The 17267-nt window shown below is 40.3% G+C and overlaps 1 protein-coding gene across 2 annotated transcripts in view; it reads right to left on the bottom strand.

The window, feature by feature from the left end:
• The window catches only part of SHANK2 (SH3 and multiple ankyrin repeat domains 2), a 339902-nt gene that overhangs the window by 295947 nt on the left and 26688 nt on the right, over positions 1-17267 (bottom strand). For both annotated transcript variants that reach the window (XM_061343497.1, XM_061343498.1), the window contains exons 3-9: positions 14513-14716; positions 12437-12508; positions 11396-11504; positions 10986-11137; positions 9827-9994; positions 6411-6527; positions 881-958 (exon numbers count right to left, since the gene is read on the bottom strand). In XM_061343497.1, the coding sequence (XP_061199481.1) occupies positions 881-958; positions 6411-6527; positions 9827-9994; positions 10986-11137; positions 11396-11504; positions 12437-12508; positions 14513-14716 (900 nt within the window). The remainder of the gene's footprint in view (positions 1-880; positions 959-6410; positions 6528-9826; positions 9995-10985; positions 11138-11395; positions 11505-12436; positions 12509-14512; positions 14717-17267) is intronic.

Here is a 17267-nt window from a genome sequence, read left to right as displayed (position 1 = left end):
TCTCACATTTCACACCAGGACAGTACCTGTCAGTGGCACTGTGCCATCCTTCTTCCAGAAGCACCTTTTTCCATAACTTGAAAAGAATTCTTTCTGTTCCTTTTTCTTACAACATTGCAGCTTTCATCCTTATTTCTCACATGTCAGTTTGCATTATGAATGTTCCTTCAAAACCCAGGCTAATTAAGACTGCTTCGAAATAAGAGTTTAAGGTTGTCAGCCATACCTGACAACCCTTTGGACAAACAATTCTCTTCCATTTGGATTTTAAGAGAGCTTTCATAAAAATACTTTAATAGTGAAAACCCATCTAGGAAATTTTGACTAATCTGAAGAAACAGTTATTTGCTTCTGGAGATAGAAATGACAGCTTCAACTTTTACCACTGACAGTGCATTATAGCAATCCCATCCTGAAACTTAACCTAGCTCTCTGGCCTCATATGCAAGGAAGAAAGACGTTCTTTCTGGCTAAGTCAACTAGGTCCAAGCAAAGCTGAGCTGCCTGTTCACTCCTTGGATCTCTCTTACATGGACTCTTGGATGTCTCTTACATGGGACTGGAGATAATCCCAAAGCATCAGACTGCAGGACGTCAATGACTTCATGTTTTGTCATCAGCAGCTCATGTAATTCTCAAGCTCATTGACAATGTCTCCAGACCAGCTAAGGGAATGTGGTTTTCTCTCATTCTTAGTTATTCCAATATCACCTTCATTTATGACATTAAACAAACGCCAGTTTTCAGACTGACAGGAGTTATCTTACTCTACAGCTGTTTTCAGCCTTGTGCAGTGTAACTTCTCCACAAAACCAACTTCATGTGAGATTTTCCTTCAAGTATTTCTGAGTGGCAGAGGGAAGGGGTGTTTCTTTGTTACCTGAAATGAAGACTGGCTGTTGTAGTTCTTAATCTCCTTGTCAGCTCCCCGGAACAGCAGCACTCTCGCACAGCTCTCCTGAAAACAGTAGAAGAGTAGACTTATTAGTAAGAGTCTTTAGGTTACTAAAGTGACACTGTGACTATGTGTTGCTGTTTTGTATGTATTGTCCTAGGTAAGAAGTAAGCAAAATGAATAAATAATCTCAGAACTTAAGTTGTTAAAATACTAGTTTAAATCTGACAAGGCTTTAGGTGCTTCGCAGTGTGTTAGAGTAGAAAAAATATGTGAGTGTAAAACATGTACACGAATGAGAGGTAAAGATCCTACTAAAGGTTTAAGAAGCTGTCCTGTGGAAATTGCATACCTGACAAATCAGATTTTGCAGGAAATGTGTTGGTTCAAAATGCAGCTTGACTCTTGCATGGTCTCTGCCTATTTTGTAGGGAAAACAGTACAGTTCACAGTGCAGGAAATAGCACCTGGGATGAACTGTATCCTCCCCTACTGCTAAAAATGAAACAAAGCAACTTTACCACTTGCATGAGCTTACTTTGAGGTTTATTTCCACCATATCTTTAAACATTTAATGCTCTGTATGTCTCTTCATATACCTGCAATTACGCATGCTGGCTATACACCCCACACTGACCAGTCTTACCCTCTCTCTTTTCCCCTGAAAAATAGTAATAGTTACAGTGTAAACTCAACACAGCCATTCTACAAGAGAAAAGTAGGCTTCAGACCCTCTGAATTGAGGAAATCTGCAAACAAAATGCCTTAAAAACAACCTTTTTGGACCAAGACAGTGAATTGCTAAAGTTCTGATTCCCCACTGCTGTAAAATACAACTGGCCATAACCTTCTAGAACTCCTCTGTGGCTCTGGCATGGTTCCTGGAATACTGGAATTCCTGATGATCCATATAAAGACTGTTATTTCCTACTAGTAATCTTTAATGCTCATCGTAGGACCTTACGCAAAGCAGTTCACATTTCAAAATGTTTTTGTTTCCTTATCAGAAATATTTGTTACTTCTGTTGTGCTTTGCAGATTTCTTGTCACATTGTGTTACTGAGTTCTACTTAATCCAGTATTTCAATGTGTTACCTTTCATTTTTAACAGTAAATTTGCTGCCAGGGAAAACAATCACACAATTCAGCTATTTTAGTGACAGAAATGACACTTATTGACTGGGTTCTGAGTTGTGAATATGAAGAAAATAGGGTTGAAAATCATTTTCTTCATTATGTTTTCTAATTTATCACACTGGATTCTTGATCCCACTTAAGTCTCCTCCATCAGAGGGCTATCACAAATACATCTGGGGAAGAGGTTATCCCACTCTTCTGGTCCCACACGTCCTATTGTGCACCACAGACTGAAACCACAGAACAGACCACTATCTCAAATTGATATATTAATCATCCCATCAACAGTAACTTCAATAAAATAAAATTGGAATAGTCTTATTTGCTTGCATTTTAAATCTGCACATTAGGTGTGTTCTCAGTATCTCTGCACACAGGAAGACATATGTGCAGTTCTGGTGTTCTCAGCATAAGAAGGACATGGAGCTGTTGGATCAAGTCCAGAAGAGGCCACAAGGATGATCAGGGGCTGGAGCACCTCCCATACAGAGACAGGCTGAGAAGGCTGGGGCTGTTCTGCCTGAAGAAGAGAAGTTGTGTGGAGACCACAGAGCAGCTTCCAGTGTCTGAAAGGGGCCTACAAGGATGCTGAAGAGGGACTCTTCATTAGGGACTGCAGTGATAGGGCAAGGGGTGATGAGTTCAAATTGAAACAGGGGAAGTTCAGGTTAGATATAAGGAGAAAGTTCTTTACTGTGAAGGTGGTGAGGCACTGGAATGGGTTGCCCAGGGAAGTTGTGAATGCTCTATTGCTGGCAGTGTTCAAGGTCAGGCGGGACAGAGACTTGGGTGTCATGGTCTAGCATGAGGTGGCCCTGCCCATGGCAGGGGTTTGGAACTGGATGATCTTAAGGTCCTTTCCAACCCAAACCATTTATGATTCTATGGCCAAGAACAATGTGTCCAATGTCAAAATGTTTCTCTTATTTTCCTGTGTTCTGTATCAAAAAGGAGTCCATGTGCTGCAATCTGGAGGAAGATCTCTAGGTTAAAATAATAAAGTTACTTTCAGAGTTACTTTTCCACAAATTGCTTTTTGACCGAGTCCTAAATGATTCTGGGTTTGCACACTATTATATTCCCATAATAACAACTATTCCACCATTCCTGCTAGTACTACTTAGTAAATACACTGGAAATGTTAGTAGAGCCCTTCAGCATTAAAAGGCTCAATTCTGATCAAGAACTTGAGGATAGAAATCCTGATGTTAAGAAACATATTGCACTTACTGGCTGATTATCCATCTGCTTATCAGGGTAAATCATTCAACACTACAAAACCAGAAGAGTTATAGATTTAAAAACTCTACAAGCTTTAAGCTGTCTGCAGTGTAACAAAACACACACAAAGTGGTTTATTTATTCAATGGTTGTGATAAGTAGAATTTTGACAGAAGTGCTCGGAGTTGTTCAACATAAGGATTTTCAAGAAAACTTACTTGGATTAAACACCGCATTTGCTTATTTATTCTTTTAAAACAGAAGCATTCTCAGCTCTCTCCTTCTTTTCTCCTCCTCATCCTTCCAGTATTAAGGCGAATAAATCAGGGAGAACAAGCAAAAAACTCACCACCAGACACAATTTTGATTACTTTTCCTTTGTTAATTCAATGGAAATTCCACGCTTCAGAGCTCTCTGTCATCAAGGTGCTGCCTACAAATGCTATAACTCCTGTTTGCACCTCTTTTAGCTCTGACAACCTAATAACTTCAGCTATTGAGAGCTTAGTATTGTTCATTCATTATATCATACATAAACTGAATATGCAATAGCTTTTTAGACTTCAGTGTGGGCTTGTCAGCAGATGAGATTCAATTTCTTGTCTGAGATCTAATTACCTGATTTAATACTGTAACAGTTTTCATATAGAATCCAATCCACCAACTGAAGAAAGTTACACTTTATCCCAGGCTTTTTAACTTGCAAAACATAGAGACATATGATCTGTGTAGATTCTGATGAGTGACAGAAGGGCTATGAAATAAGTTTAAAACCCGAGAGTTTATTCAGATCAGCATCTAGCTGACACTCAGGAAAACAGAAAACAGCATCAGAAAATTCCACATGGAAGACGGGAAGGGAAAATACAGTGGGTAATGCCTCCCTCTACAGGAGTCAAGAGGTAAAAAGGATACTGTTCACATTCTCTCCATTCAGAACAGGCCAACACCATTCCTTTCACAATAGCTAATAACAGATTTCAATAGAAGGGGCACTGGAAAAGGTCAGCACAGTTATGGCTCACAGCCCCCTGGCAATGTTCAAGGCCAGGTTGGACACAGGGGCTTGGAACAACCTGCTCTAGTGGAAGGTGTCCCTGCCCCTGGCAGGGGTTGGAACTGGATGAGCTTTAAGGTCCTTCCCAACTCTAGCTATTCTACAATTAAGGAAAAAAGAAGCCTAACAGTGTAGTCATGAGATGTTAAACTCCCAGTCACAAAGTCAAGCTTAATGACTGTGAAACTCTTTGCATATTTCTAGATGCAATTTCAATGAGAGTCTCCAAGTCTTCTACGGAATCTTTTTTCCACTGAGGTCAGGAGGTAAGCATACATGAAAAATACCTTCATACATGAAAGATAAATCATATGCAGTAACCTACAAGTGTGTGATCTTGTAAACAACTACAGCCATGAAAGCACTGCAGTAAAATGGTTACAAAAACAACAGAGGCTAGTTCAGGGCTTTACATTTCTATGTCTATTTATGGTCTGGGCTTCCCAATTCTGCCTCTGCAAAAGTAAATGAGGTTAAAGTGAGTATTTTTAATTTACTTCTTTTTCAACAGGAGTGGTAGCCAGTGAGCAAGCAGCAATAGAATGGCACTGCTTCCCTGTAGTGCTGTGCACTCTGAGTAATCAGCATTAACAGGATTTGTACAATTGGATTCTATGACATGATAGCAATTCTGACACACACACAGCAAGTCAGCAGTCTTGAAAAATATCAAATTATTCCCAAAATTCTATTTATTAAAAATGTTGAGGGTATTTTAGACCTAATTGAGGAATATGTCTTGACAAGGCTTTTGACAAGAACTAAGATGGTGATTAATGAGGAAGCAGATGCTGTAACAGATGTTACAGTCACATCCCATGACTTGTGTTTTCCTGATTCAATGTAACATTACATTTGCTATGTTTTAACAAACCTGTAAAACTTATTCCCTCTCTATCCCTTCCACACAAAGAAAGTACGAAATGCCATCAAATCAAATGGTTCTACCATCTGTAAATGGCTACACAAGTTGTAAACAGCAGAGAATCCATTATCTCCTGTGTCATCTACAGATAGATACATTTCCTTGCTATTTTCCAAGTATTTCTTATTTCATTCGAATTTAATCTCTAGCAAAACAGCAATAAATTCTGAGTAGGAAACAAATATTTAGATATGATAGAAAAAGCTGTGGAACATGAAGTTATATTTTCTAATCAATATGTATACACCTACAATGAGCAGCCTTATTTGTAATAAGTGAATAAAACACTAAAAGGTAGGTTTTAATTATATTCTTTCTAGTTTCTAACACCACTGTTTAAAACCTATAACCTGTAACACTATGTCCATTGCATATTATATAAATCAAATGAAAAATAATGAGCTATGTTGTTCTTCAGTGTAACTTGCCTCTACAGATCCTTAATAATGGGAAACTTATCCCAAATGCATTAAAAGCAAGGAAACTACATCTCAGGAAAACCTAACATCAAACCAGTAAACTTCTTCAACAGAAAACTAAATCACCCTCTGTTTCTGTGGGCAGACATGAAAGATTCAGAATCATAGAATCCCCACACTGGAAGGCACCTCAAGGATCGTCTGGTCCAACCTTTCTTGTCAAAGCATGACCTAGATTAGATAGCCCAGCAACCTGTCCAACATGCCGGAATCCACCACTTCCCTGAAGAGACTATTCCAGTGGCTGATCATACCCACTGTGAAGAGTTTTCCCCTTGTGTCCACCCACAATCTCCCTGTGAGTAACTTGTGCCCGTCAGCCCTCGCCTTCTCCATGGGACTCCTTGCAAAAAAGGAATCTCCATGGTGTTTGCAGCCACCCTTTAAATATCGTAACATAGTGATAAGGTCTCCCCTGAGCCTTCTTGTCTCAAGGCTGAACAAAGAAATTTTAAAGACTGAAGAGATTTAGTATCTCAATTACACCTGTTTTTTCTCCTGGCTATGTGTCACTCTATCCCAGTACTGTTTTCACATCTCTGTGGGACTGGACTCCTCTTCCCTCGAAGCAAGACATCCCCCCCATCACTTAACCATTCAGAAGGAACCCCTCAGCTCCTGCCAGGGACCTTTATGTACCTGAAGCAGGATGGCAGGACTCTGTGACACTGGCAGAGGAAGTATGAACCAGCTCACCTGGTTGTACAGGGCACATATGTGCAGCGCTGTGTTTCCTGAGGCATTCTGCGCACACATATCGGCACCGTAGAAGAGGAGGTGCTCCAGATGTTGGACATGTCCGTATCGGCAAGCCTGAAAAGAGATACACCAGTGTTTTGGTTACTGTGCCATCTAGCAAAGCACTCCAGGTAAAGACTTCTAGCAGAAAAGATGCTGTTTTACTTAGGGTCTAACTTTTAGATCCACCACTGCACTAAATGAGAGGATTAACACCCAGATATGCGCACCTGCCCCTAAACACCGATGTGTTCACTTCAGGTCCAGCAAGTCTGTGCACAAGTTTAAGCATCTGAGTTTTTGAGGGCTGGAAGTTTAAGGGATTGAGAAAACACAAAATTTGGTACTTCTGATCCACTAATATTCCTATCTGTCAAACGTAGCAAGGAGACAAAACCGGCTTTTCATTCTGTGAAGCTTCGAAAGTTGCCCACTAGATGGCACTGAAGATGATGAGATTTGCAAAGCTCGCTTTGAAGGGGTGAAAAGAGTTTGGGGAAATTTGGCCAAAATTCAAGTAATCATCTTGATTCTGTGGTATCAACAGACACACACTATACACATGGCACTGATCCAAAAGAAGGAAAATCTTCAAGCATTATTTTGTCAGCTATACAAATCAATGTTTGATCCTGAATAGTGGGAAATTCATCTCTATGAACAAGACTTCACTGAAATGAGAAACTTTCCTGATTAGTACATGAGTTGGAGGAAAAAACACAGAATTTCCATTCAACAGCCTCCTTTACTTGACTGCCTTCTACCCCAACTGAGCACTTCCCCGTTTCTAATATTTTTAACTTTGTATAATCTCAAACCAGTATCATTCCTATATAATAATATAGATTTTAAGCTAAGAGATACAGGTATTCAGTCTGTCTTAGGTACCTAATTATTACTGACTTCAGTGGGAGTTACAAACTGACACATCTTGCAATTTGGATAAGAAAAATTAAGTCTACTGCTCAATGGATACATTAAACCTGTGACATCCAAAATCCTAGCCTAACAGACTACCCACTGCATCTTTTAACACACGGAAAGGGAAAACCAGCATTTATTTAACAGTTTATTCATTTACAATTTATTTATTTAGCGTTATTGGAACATGAACATTTTCAGGCTAGGCCACAGAAAGTAAGCATCCAACAACAAGCAAAGGGAGAAAAGGATCTGAACTGAGGGGGTTGACTCTGGAGAAGAGAAGGCTCAGGGGAGACCTTATCACTACCACTACCTAAAAGGAGGATGGAGCCAGAAGAAGCCTGGGCTCTGCTCCCAAGGAATAAATGACAGGACAAGAGGAAATGGCCTCAAGCTGCACCAGGGGAGGTTTGGACTGGAGATTAGGAACAATTTTTTCACAGAGAGGGTGCTCAGACACTGGATCAGCCTGCCCAAGGCAGTGGTGGAGTCATTGTCCCTGGAAGTGTTAACACACTGTGTAGACAAGGCCCTCAGTGACATGGTTTAGTGGTGGCCTTCACAGTGCTGGGGTAACGGTTGGACTTGATGATCTTAGAGTTCTTTTCCAACCCAGCTGATTCTGTGATTCTGAACCGTAACAGTGTTTCTGACTGGGTGAGAGATTAGAGCAAGTACACAATTAGCCATACATTATCAATCATGCCTAGTCTCTAAAAGTCACTCAATATTCCAGGGATAAATGTGCAGATGTAACTATTTCAACAAATCATAAAATACAAGAACTAATTTCAACATTCTACTCCTACCACGATAAACTGGACTAAAACTAAGCCCTTTCTCTACTTTGCTGCTTCTTTGCCAATCTGACAATAACACTTATGGGGAGGTAGGTGGTGGAAGACAACCAGCGCAAGAGAGCTGCACTTCCCCTTGTTGTAAGGGTCTGTGGGGTAGGCGAGCCGACCAACTATTCACCAGGACTCCCTACGTAGAGTCAATGGAGAAAGGCAGGTATGTCCAGAGGAAATCCTTTTACTATTCTCCGAGCACAGCATGAACCACCTTAAGCCTAAAGGCTTAACTTATACAGGTAAAAATTGTTACTAAAACTAAAAATATGTGGTATCAATTATTTCCTTGCAGGCAAGGTAATTTTTTCACACAGACAAAAGCATGTGGGATTGTATCATATCACCATCTTTCTCAGTTGATAGAGGAATACTTCCATTATCTATTACTGAAGACAGATTGCTCATAATCCAGATGTAATCCTAAATAAATCAAAGTTTACAACCAACACAATAGGCTTGGAAAGCTCTGTTGCATTAGGAAAAATAATAACCATATGTCTATGAAGCTGGCTTTTCAAAACAGGGAGTTTCTCTCTATATTTTCCATGAGTCCAGATGGGATAACACTTTGACCTAGACAACCCATTTCCTCAACATCCTCAGAAATGATGGTAGTAAATTAATGTGCTTTTTCCTCTCCCCTACTAGAAATGGCTCCAAACAACCTCAACCCAAACACTCCTACACAGTGAAAAAGTTCAGATATGTGGGTACCCAGAAACCTGGGTACCAAAACTATCTCCCACTTCTTTCAAAGAACAGAAGTTCTACACTAAAAAGATCAGTGCACAGAAACGAAAGTGAGCCTAGATGATCTAAGCAGGTCTGTGAGGCTGATTACTCTTAAGGAGGTCTATCTTATAAGCTATGGTGAGTCAACCAATGATGAATTCTGGCACTATTATTGATTCAAGCTATGTGAGCACCATGAATCTCAAATGATTACTTTTCTAAATCATATTTCTTGATAGAACAAACTACCACCTTCATCCACACATTGAACAGGAGATAAAACTAAAACCCATGTACAATAAGGAAAAGAAAAATCATTAGAATCCCAGTTTCCACACACACAGGGAATGAAAAGTGACTGAAACTGAGTATGTAAGAGTTTAACTTCCTTCAGTGCAACACACTGACAGATCTGAGTAGCAGGATCCCGACAACCTTCCTGTAAAGTTCAGAGATAAAGGAGAAAGTACCTCTGAGAAGCACAGAAGAAGTATTACCAAGGATACAAAAGTTGGCATCTAACAAGAAGACCAAGTTACGCTTTTTTCACTGAAGTGCCTCTAATAGGAAGCTGAACTTCCAAGAGTCCATTACACAAATAGGACTAGAGCTAATTCTGCAGCAAAAGCCACAGTAACCACAGGATTTCAAAGCTACAGAACTCCACTAGAATAGTTTCCACTTCTAACCCACCACAGCAGGATGCAAAGTAACAAGCAAATAGAAAAAGGAAGAAATGCCATACTTGTATGTGCATGGACTAAACACACCCAAATGCCCTTCAAAAGAGTGTTTAACCATGGAACACACCTGGCCCATTTCCTCCTGCAAATTCAACTCCAAACAGAAGTGTATTTTTCCTACCTGATGAATTTCTTGCCATCCATTTTCATCTTTGCAACCGACGGTAGCATGTTCATGAAGTAGTAGCTCACAGCAGTAAGGATCCCCTCCCACAATAGCAGTGTGGTACAGTGGTGTCAGGCCACAGCTGTCTTTGTAGTTTGGAGATGCTCCAAGCTCTAAAAGGGTCTGAAAGTAATCACAAACTGTGAAAAAACAGATTTCAGAGGGACTTCTAACTATAAAGAGACTTTACCTGAGAAAGTATTCATAAGGGTGATATTTGCCATAATATATATTTTTTGCTCACTTATTTATAAGCTGATACAATTCAGAATTCAACACAGAAAAGCTAAGGAAGAAATGACCTCAGAAGAATTAGGATCTGAAGGAATCTCAGGATAGCAAAGAAAAGATGAGTGGCAATGTCCAATTTCCATCCTCTCATTAAGTTCAGAATCACAGTTGTGAAAATGCCGCATCACCTCTGCAGCACATTCACCTCTTCAGTTACAAGATGCCTTATCAAAAATGTCATGCAATCTGAATGTCTGTCAGAAGGAAATAAGCAAAAGCCATAAATGTAAGACTTAACCTAAACTATCAAAGTGATTTAAAAATACTTAACAGAAAAGACTGTTAAGATACAATATATAATCCATGCCACTGGTGTTTGCTTTCAGAGAGATAAGCAATAATAAAGCCATTCTATTTCCTCAGACAGACCTTCTCCATTGTGTTAATAAGGTTAAATTCCACCACTTTTAAATCCTACCCAAAAAAAAATGAAAATCAGAAATGAAAAAGCCCTTTTTGCTGAAAACGATTCTCAAGATCTGAAAGCCACAAGGAAGCACTAGAACAAGCACATATTAAAGGATCCACTGAGTACAATAAAGTAATTAACTGAAAACATTCTTCTTTATATAGAATCATAGAATGGTTTGGGTTGGAAAGGACCTTAAGATCATCCAGTTCCAACCCCCTGCCATGGGCAGGGACACCACACACTAAACCATGTCACCCAAGGCTCTGTCCAGCCTGGCCTTGAACACTGCCAGGGATGGAGCATTCACAACTTCCATGGGCAACCCATTCCAGTGCCTCACCACACTAACAGGAAAAAATATATACTGGTCTCCTATAAAATAATGTACTGTTTGCCACTGAAAGCACTTACCTTGAGGGCTACTTGGTTCTTGCCTCTGGCTGCTTTGTGCAGAGCTGTCATTCCATCTCTGGCTCTGAAGTCTAAATGTGCTCCTCCATTTTTCAGAGCTTTTATCACTTCTACGGTATTGTCAAGCTGAACTGCCAAAGTTAGGGGTGTTTCTAAGGAACAGAATATATATACTTGAAAGAAGATAAGCAAATTGATAAAATAAAGAATATTTGTTTGTAAAATGTTCAGTTAAAAATGCCGCTCAAGGAAAATTGTAAAGTATGTTTTCTCCTTACAAAACCATACAGCTTCCATTAGCAAAGAGTTATGAAGGCAACAGAAAGAGCATGTGAGATTCAGCCCATTAATCAATTCAGGTTGAGCAAACCCAAGGTACTACTTCATGGTGTTTGTTTTATTGTCCTAACCTCCACTTTCTAGGTCATGATAGTTCGGGTCCAATCCTCGGTCCAACATCTTAGTGATTTTTTCCACTGAGAGGTGGTGGACATGATCCATAAACTTTCTCAAATTAGCCTGAAAAAGAGAGTGACAAATGAATCTGTCTCTAATTTTAAAAAGAAATTTTTGACTAAAACTGAAATATTCTGTCAATTTATGTCAGTATCTATTGCCATTGAACACAAGCTAACTGACATCCCTGGACGGATGACTTCTATACCGAGATCATAAACCCTGAGGTTTATAACCATAGAATAACAGAGTGGTTTGTGCTGGAAAAGGACCCTGAAGTTCATCCAGTTGCAACCCCCTGCCAGGGGCAGGGACACCTTCCACTAGAGCAGCTTGCTCCAAGTCCCTGTGTCCAACCTGGCCTTAAACACTGCCAGGGATGGGGCAGCCACAGCTTCTAGGGGCACCCTGTGCCAGCGCCTCAGCACCCTCACAGGGAAGAGCTTCTGCCTACAGCTCAACTCAATCTCCCCTCTGGCAGGTTAAAGCCATTCCCCTTGGCCTGTTTCTACAGGCCATTCTAGAAAGTCTCGCTCCAGATTTCTTTTAGCGTCCCTTTATGCATTTATTTATTTAAGTATAATGTTCAAAACTCAAATGCAGTAATAAAATTCCAGGTTTTTACTGTTTTAAGGAAAAAAATGAGCAAAATATTCATTCAGTAAGAATTCAGCATAGTTTATGGTCATCACCATTATAACTCTGACCTGCAAATGAGTCTAGAGTCATAGATACAGCATGCTGAAAGCATGTTGTATTTACAATGTAAGGTTCATTTAAAATTACTAGTATACACGTGGAAGAGTCAAACATGGGAATTTTTCTATGAGATGAATTCTCAGATCACAATTCACACATCCCTGTGTGCCGTCAGCACTTACTGTTTGCTGGTCAGCAATAGGCCTAGGTGGGAATGGACTACTTACTTCCAGGTCCTCAGACATGTTACATTGCTAAGGAGGCAACAGCTAACTTCCCCAGTCAACTGGGCTTACCTTGGTGTGAAGCTTGGCCACCTGCTTTTCATCAAGATTGAACTGTTTGTACACTCTTTTCTTGTATCGAAACTGAGGGAGAAAAAAAGAACCCATTTTAAATCTCTTATTTTACTCAAAAGCTCATAATGTCATTTTCTGACCTTACCAGAAAGTATCACAGAATCACGGAATGATTTAGGTTGGAGAAGATCTTAAGATCACTCAGTTCCAACCCCCCTGCCATGGGCAGGGACACCTCACACTAAACCATGTCACCCAAGGCTCTGCCCAACCTGGCCTTGAACACTGCCAGGGATGGAGCATTCACAACTTCCCTGGGCAACCCATTCCAGTGCCTCACCACCCTCACAGTACAAAAACTTCTTTCTATCTGACCTGAACGTTCCCTGTTTTAGTTTGAACCCATTACCCCTTGTCTTATCACTATAGTCCCTGATAAAGAGAAGTATCATTCACAATGATGTAGATCTAGGCAAGATTTCAAATAAGACTTAGTATTTCCTTTTGAATATTCACCACAAATCAGCACTCTGCTCACACTGGCATCACAGTTAGACAGTTTGTGTAAGCAAAATTCATCTTGTATAAATACACTGAAATCAATGAAGAAGGAGGGAAAATGAAATCTGCCTCTGAAGTCTATAGAAATAAGCAAGAATTACAGTGAGAAGTGCTTTTCCCTAAGGATTTCTGTGCACTTTCATGTCTAGCCTCAGGCAGGAACAAGAACTGGGATGGCATGTTGAATTTAAAAAAAATATATTTCAAAATATCAGCTTAGCATTTCTGAAATAGGAAAAAAAAATGATTCCTGAAAAAATCCCTTAATCCACACAGGCAGAATTCACATATGGGAATAGTTCTCCTGATGTTTATCAGAGCTAGTTACAGAGGTTCAGATCATTGCCTCTTTTTGTGGCTGAAACTCACTCATGTGTTACCCTGAGCAATTTGCTACCCTGCAGGCACAGTATGGCATCTATGGCACAAATAACGGGGTTTATATAATTTTACATATACTTTATTTTTATCTAATTACACTGTGCAGGTCTATTGGACAATAAGACTGTGTTGAATGAGGCTCTAACACCAGCTTTTCCCACGATCACTTTTAAGCCCTGAATTGTTCAATCCTTTAGCTGAAGGGAGATGAACTTAGCAGTGAACACTTACAAAACAACATGACAGAAGAGAAATGAAGTGGCTATTTAATTTGCTTATGGCTATAATATGGGCATCTCTGCTTATATTATAATAATGATCATGTAATAATGATGATCAGAGATAATATGAATCTCTGAAGTAAACTGCCAGACAAGCTGGACTTGAAGCCTTGTCTAACTCTGGTCCTGTTTCCTTGAATTTGTGTGATAGTTGAGTACATTTATGAGCTGCACATTATTAGTGGTTTATGTGCTACTGTATAAGGAAGACCAAAATTAATGAAATACTAGTTTCAGGCCCCAGTTTCCTGCTATATTGTGTTTCAGAGTGAGCTGGCTCTGCTCCATGTTCAACCAGTGCCATAATAGCTCTGCTCAGTTTATCCTCCCAGAACACAGCCGCTGCATGAGCAAGAGAGGGGAAATTCCAATGTCTGCATGTGACTGCTTCACACATACACATTCTCTCTTCCTTTATTGCTTTCCCAGGAGACAAAGGAAATCTGTGCACTGTGAAGGAGGGCACAACAGAGGGAGTGAGTCTTGAAGGGGGAAAGGCTTCACTGAGACAGAAAGCAAAGGCTGGTTAGTTGCCAGCTGCTACCCTACTATTGCAAACCTTCTCAGAGACACAAAAGCTTAATCCAAAACCTTACATTTCTTTATTAAATCACAGAATAAGACACATCACCCATGTCCTCAGTAGAGGAAAACTTCAAAATCCGACCTCCCAAAGCTGCTGATTATTTGCCACCTTATAGGGATAACACATGGAACAGCTCCACTGAGCAACTGAACTCCAGCACTTCAGTGAGCAAGGGTTCAAGTTCAGACTTGCTGATCATTACTTCCCAAAAGCAACCCCAAATGCAGCTCAGAATACAACAGTTTCAAACAGATCTAAAAATACCTCAAGTGAAGGAACTCCTTTATTCACTGGCTGTGGATATTCCCTAAGAAGTCGTTCCTCATCCAAAAACTTCCCGTCTCTACCATTGCTTGCAGGCTGGAACAGTCCATAATTCAGGACATCCTTCAAACTCTGATTCAAAGTGCACAGAATTCGTTGCTTTGCAATCCACACTGAAGCTTCTGGGTTAAATCTAATGCACTTCTGCAAAGAAAAGTCATTAAAAAAATCTAATTAATGAGAAACACTTAAATAGCAACTTACATTCTAAGATTTACAAATATCATACAAACACACACAATAAAACTACAAATTCCATGACAAAAACATACATCAAGAGTTGTATTTCAGCACACATTCCTCTAGAACAACTAATGCACAAGTGCTGTGGAAACACAACCATCAGAGCTCACATCCTTCTTCAGAGAAAGGACATCTTCACAGCAAGCCTGCTTGAAAAGCCAAGTGAAAGGGATGCTGCAAGATATTTAACCATCCACTTTATTCTGGGCCCTTCTGACAATCAGTCTGATCCACAACAACTGCACAAAATAACAGTATTCAGGTAAGAATTCCAGTTAATTTGAAACTACATGTACCTTAGGGTAAGTTTATGGGAGGAACTATATGGCATGAAGCAATAGAAGACTTAAAAACCTTGAAAATCCTTCCCAGTTCTCTGCTTCTCACCAGGCTGGAATTAAGGAATTTCAGAAATGTAGGGATTTTGCCACTGTAGCTTATGCTGCAGTCATTGGTTACAAGCGACCAGCAGACAGCAATGCCTAGAAACCAATTTGTTGCCTCTGATGTACCTTAGGAATGTTTGGTGCTGCCAACTCACCCCGTAATGGGCCATGAGAAGCGTTTGTACCCAGCTGCCATGGCAGAGCTGCAGCACAGGAGTCCCTTCTTTGCCCACCCAAAGTACAGCCCTGTATCCCTGACCGCTCACACTTCCAACACAGGATGCAGTGATTGCACATCAGCCAAAGAAAAATGCTCTTCAGAATAGATTTCACTGGAAAATAAATCCTTCTACAGTGTTAATGCACACTGCATCAGTCATCATCATCATCATCATGGCTTGACTTCGTGAACGAAGATTTGGGGCTGCATCAGTAATATGCAATATATACCTTCAGAAATACTTTGCTTTCGACAGGTCTGACATTGGCACATATGAAACAGATATTTTGCATTGAAAGACACGAGACCTGTTCTTTCCACCTTTTTGGTGCATCCCAAGACCAAATTAAATGTGATAGTGCCTTAAAGGCCAGCTACATACACATTCTTTCTAACAAGAACCACTGAAGAAGCCCTGATTGGCTCAAGAACCCTGTCAGAAACACACTAGGCCACTCAAAATCCAAGTCTAGAAGCAAGATAGTGCATCAACAGTGGGTGCTGACATGTGAGACTTTTGGGTTTGATATTAAAGCTCTTTGGACCATAAGAGACACAGACAATTACAACCTTGCATCCCTTCACACTGGTGAGATTAAGTCACTGTGCACAACAGAAGGACTGTCAGGTTGGACCAAATGATCCTTGAGGTCCCTTGCAACCTGGGATTCTGTAATTCCATGACTGTATGCCTAGAAGCAAGGGCAAAAATAGCTCACCTCCTCCAGCTAAAGGGTAGATATTAACTCAATGGGAACAATGTTCATGATACAGAATCACTGAGGAATAACATTTACCTATTCAAAACCTACTAACCAACACATCTTTTTCACCAGACACATGAAGTTGTCAATCACACAGAACTGCACTGCAAGAGAAGAACTGTGACAAATGGTTTGCACAGCTGCTTCCAAAATGTGATTGTCAGAATAGCAAAATACAAGTTATTCCCTTCAACAGAAGATGTTGATATTAAAGGTGTGACAACCAAAAAGTGGAAAACACAAACGAGTTGGGTATCATGACAAAAACAATGGAGCAAGTTGCTTGTTTTGATTTGTGCGTGGTGTTGGAGCAAGCCCAGAGGAGGCCACAAGGATGATCAGGGGCTGAAGCACCTCCCGTATGAAGACAGGCTGAGAAAGCTGGTGCTGTTCAGCCTGGAGAAGAGAAGGCTGCGTGGAGACCTCAGAGTAGCTTCCAGTGTCTGAAGGGAGCCTACAAGGATACTGCAAAGGGACTCTTCATCAGGGACTGCAGTGATAGGACAAGGGCTGATGGGTTCAAACTGAAACAGGGGAAGTTCAGGTTGAATACAAGGAAGAAGTTCTTTACTGTCAGGATACTGAGGCACTGGTGCAGGTCACCAAAACAAGTGGTAAATGCCTCATCCCTGGCAGTGTTCAAGGCCAGGCTGGACAGAGCCTTGGGCTACATGGTTTAGTGTGAGGTGTCCCCACCCACGTCAGGGGGTTGGAACTGGATGAGCTTAAGATCCTTTCCAACCCTATCCTACTTATGATATTTGATGCTTATTACATACATGCACTTAAATAAAAGTGATTTACACCAACCACTGCAGAGGAGCAAACTTTTATTCCTACTGGGTTTGGCCAGGTGTTTAATGCTTCCCCATGGGCTGAGTATCTAAAACCCTAAACTACTCATTTTAAGCAAATATCTGCTTAATCATACTTTCTATAAGACAAGCAAGAATAAAAACATAACATTATATTGTTATTTCATGCTCCTCTGATTAAACAGACTAATTTTAAATATCTCTTCTGTTAAATCAATTATAATTATACAGCAAATGGGGTGTGTGTTGGATTTGGCTTGTAGCTAT

The sequence above is a fragment of the Neopsephotus bourkii genome, unplaced genomic scaffold, assembly GCF_033783945.1.
Source record: "Neopsephotus bourkii isolate Nb327-2 ecotype Australia unplaced genomic scaffold, CSIRO-AGI_Nbou_v1 NB_1825, whole genome shotgun sequence".
NCBI lineage: Eukaryota > Metazoa > Chordata > Aves > Psittaciformes > Psittacidae > Neopsephotus > Neopsephotus bourkii.
The sequence above is the reverse complement of the archived record's forward strand: the minus strand, read 5'-3'. Positions and strand labels throughout refer to the sequence as shown.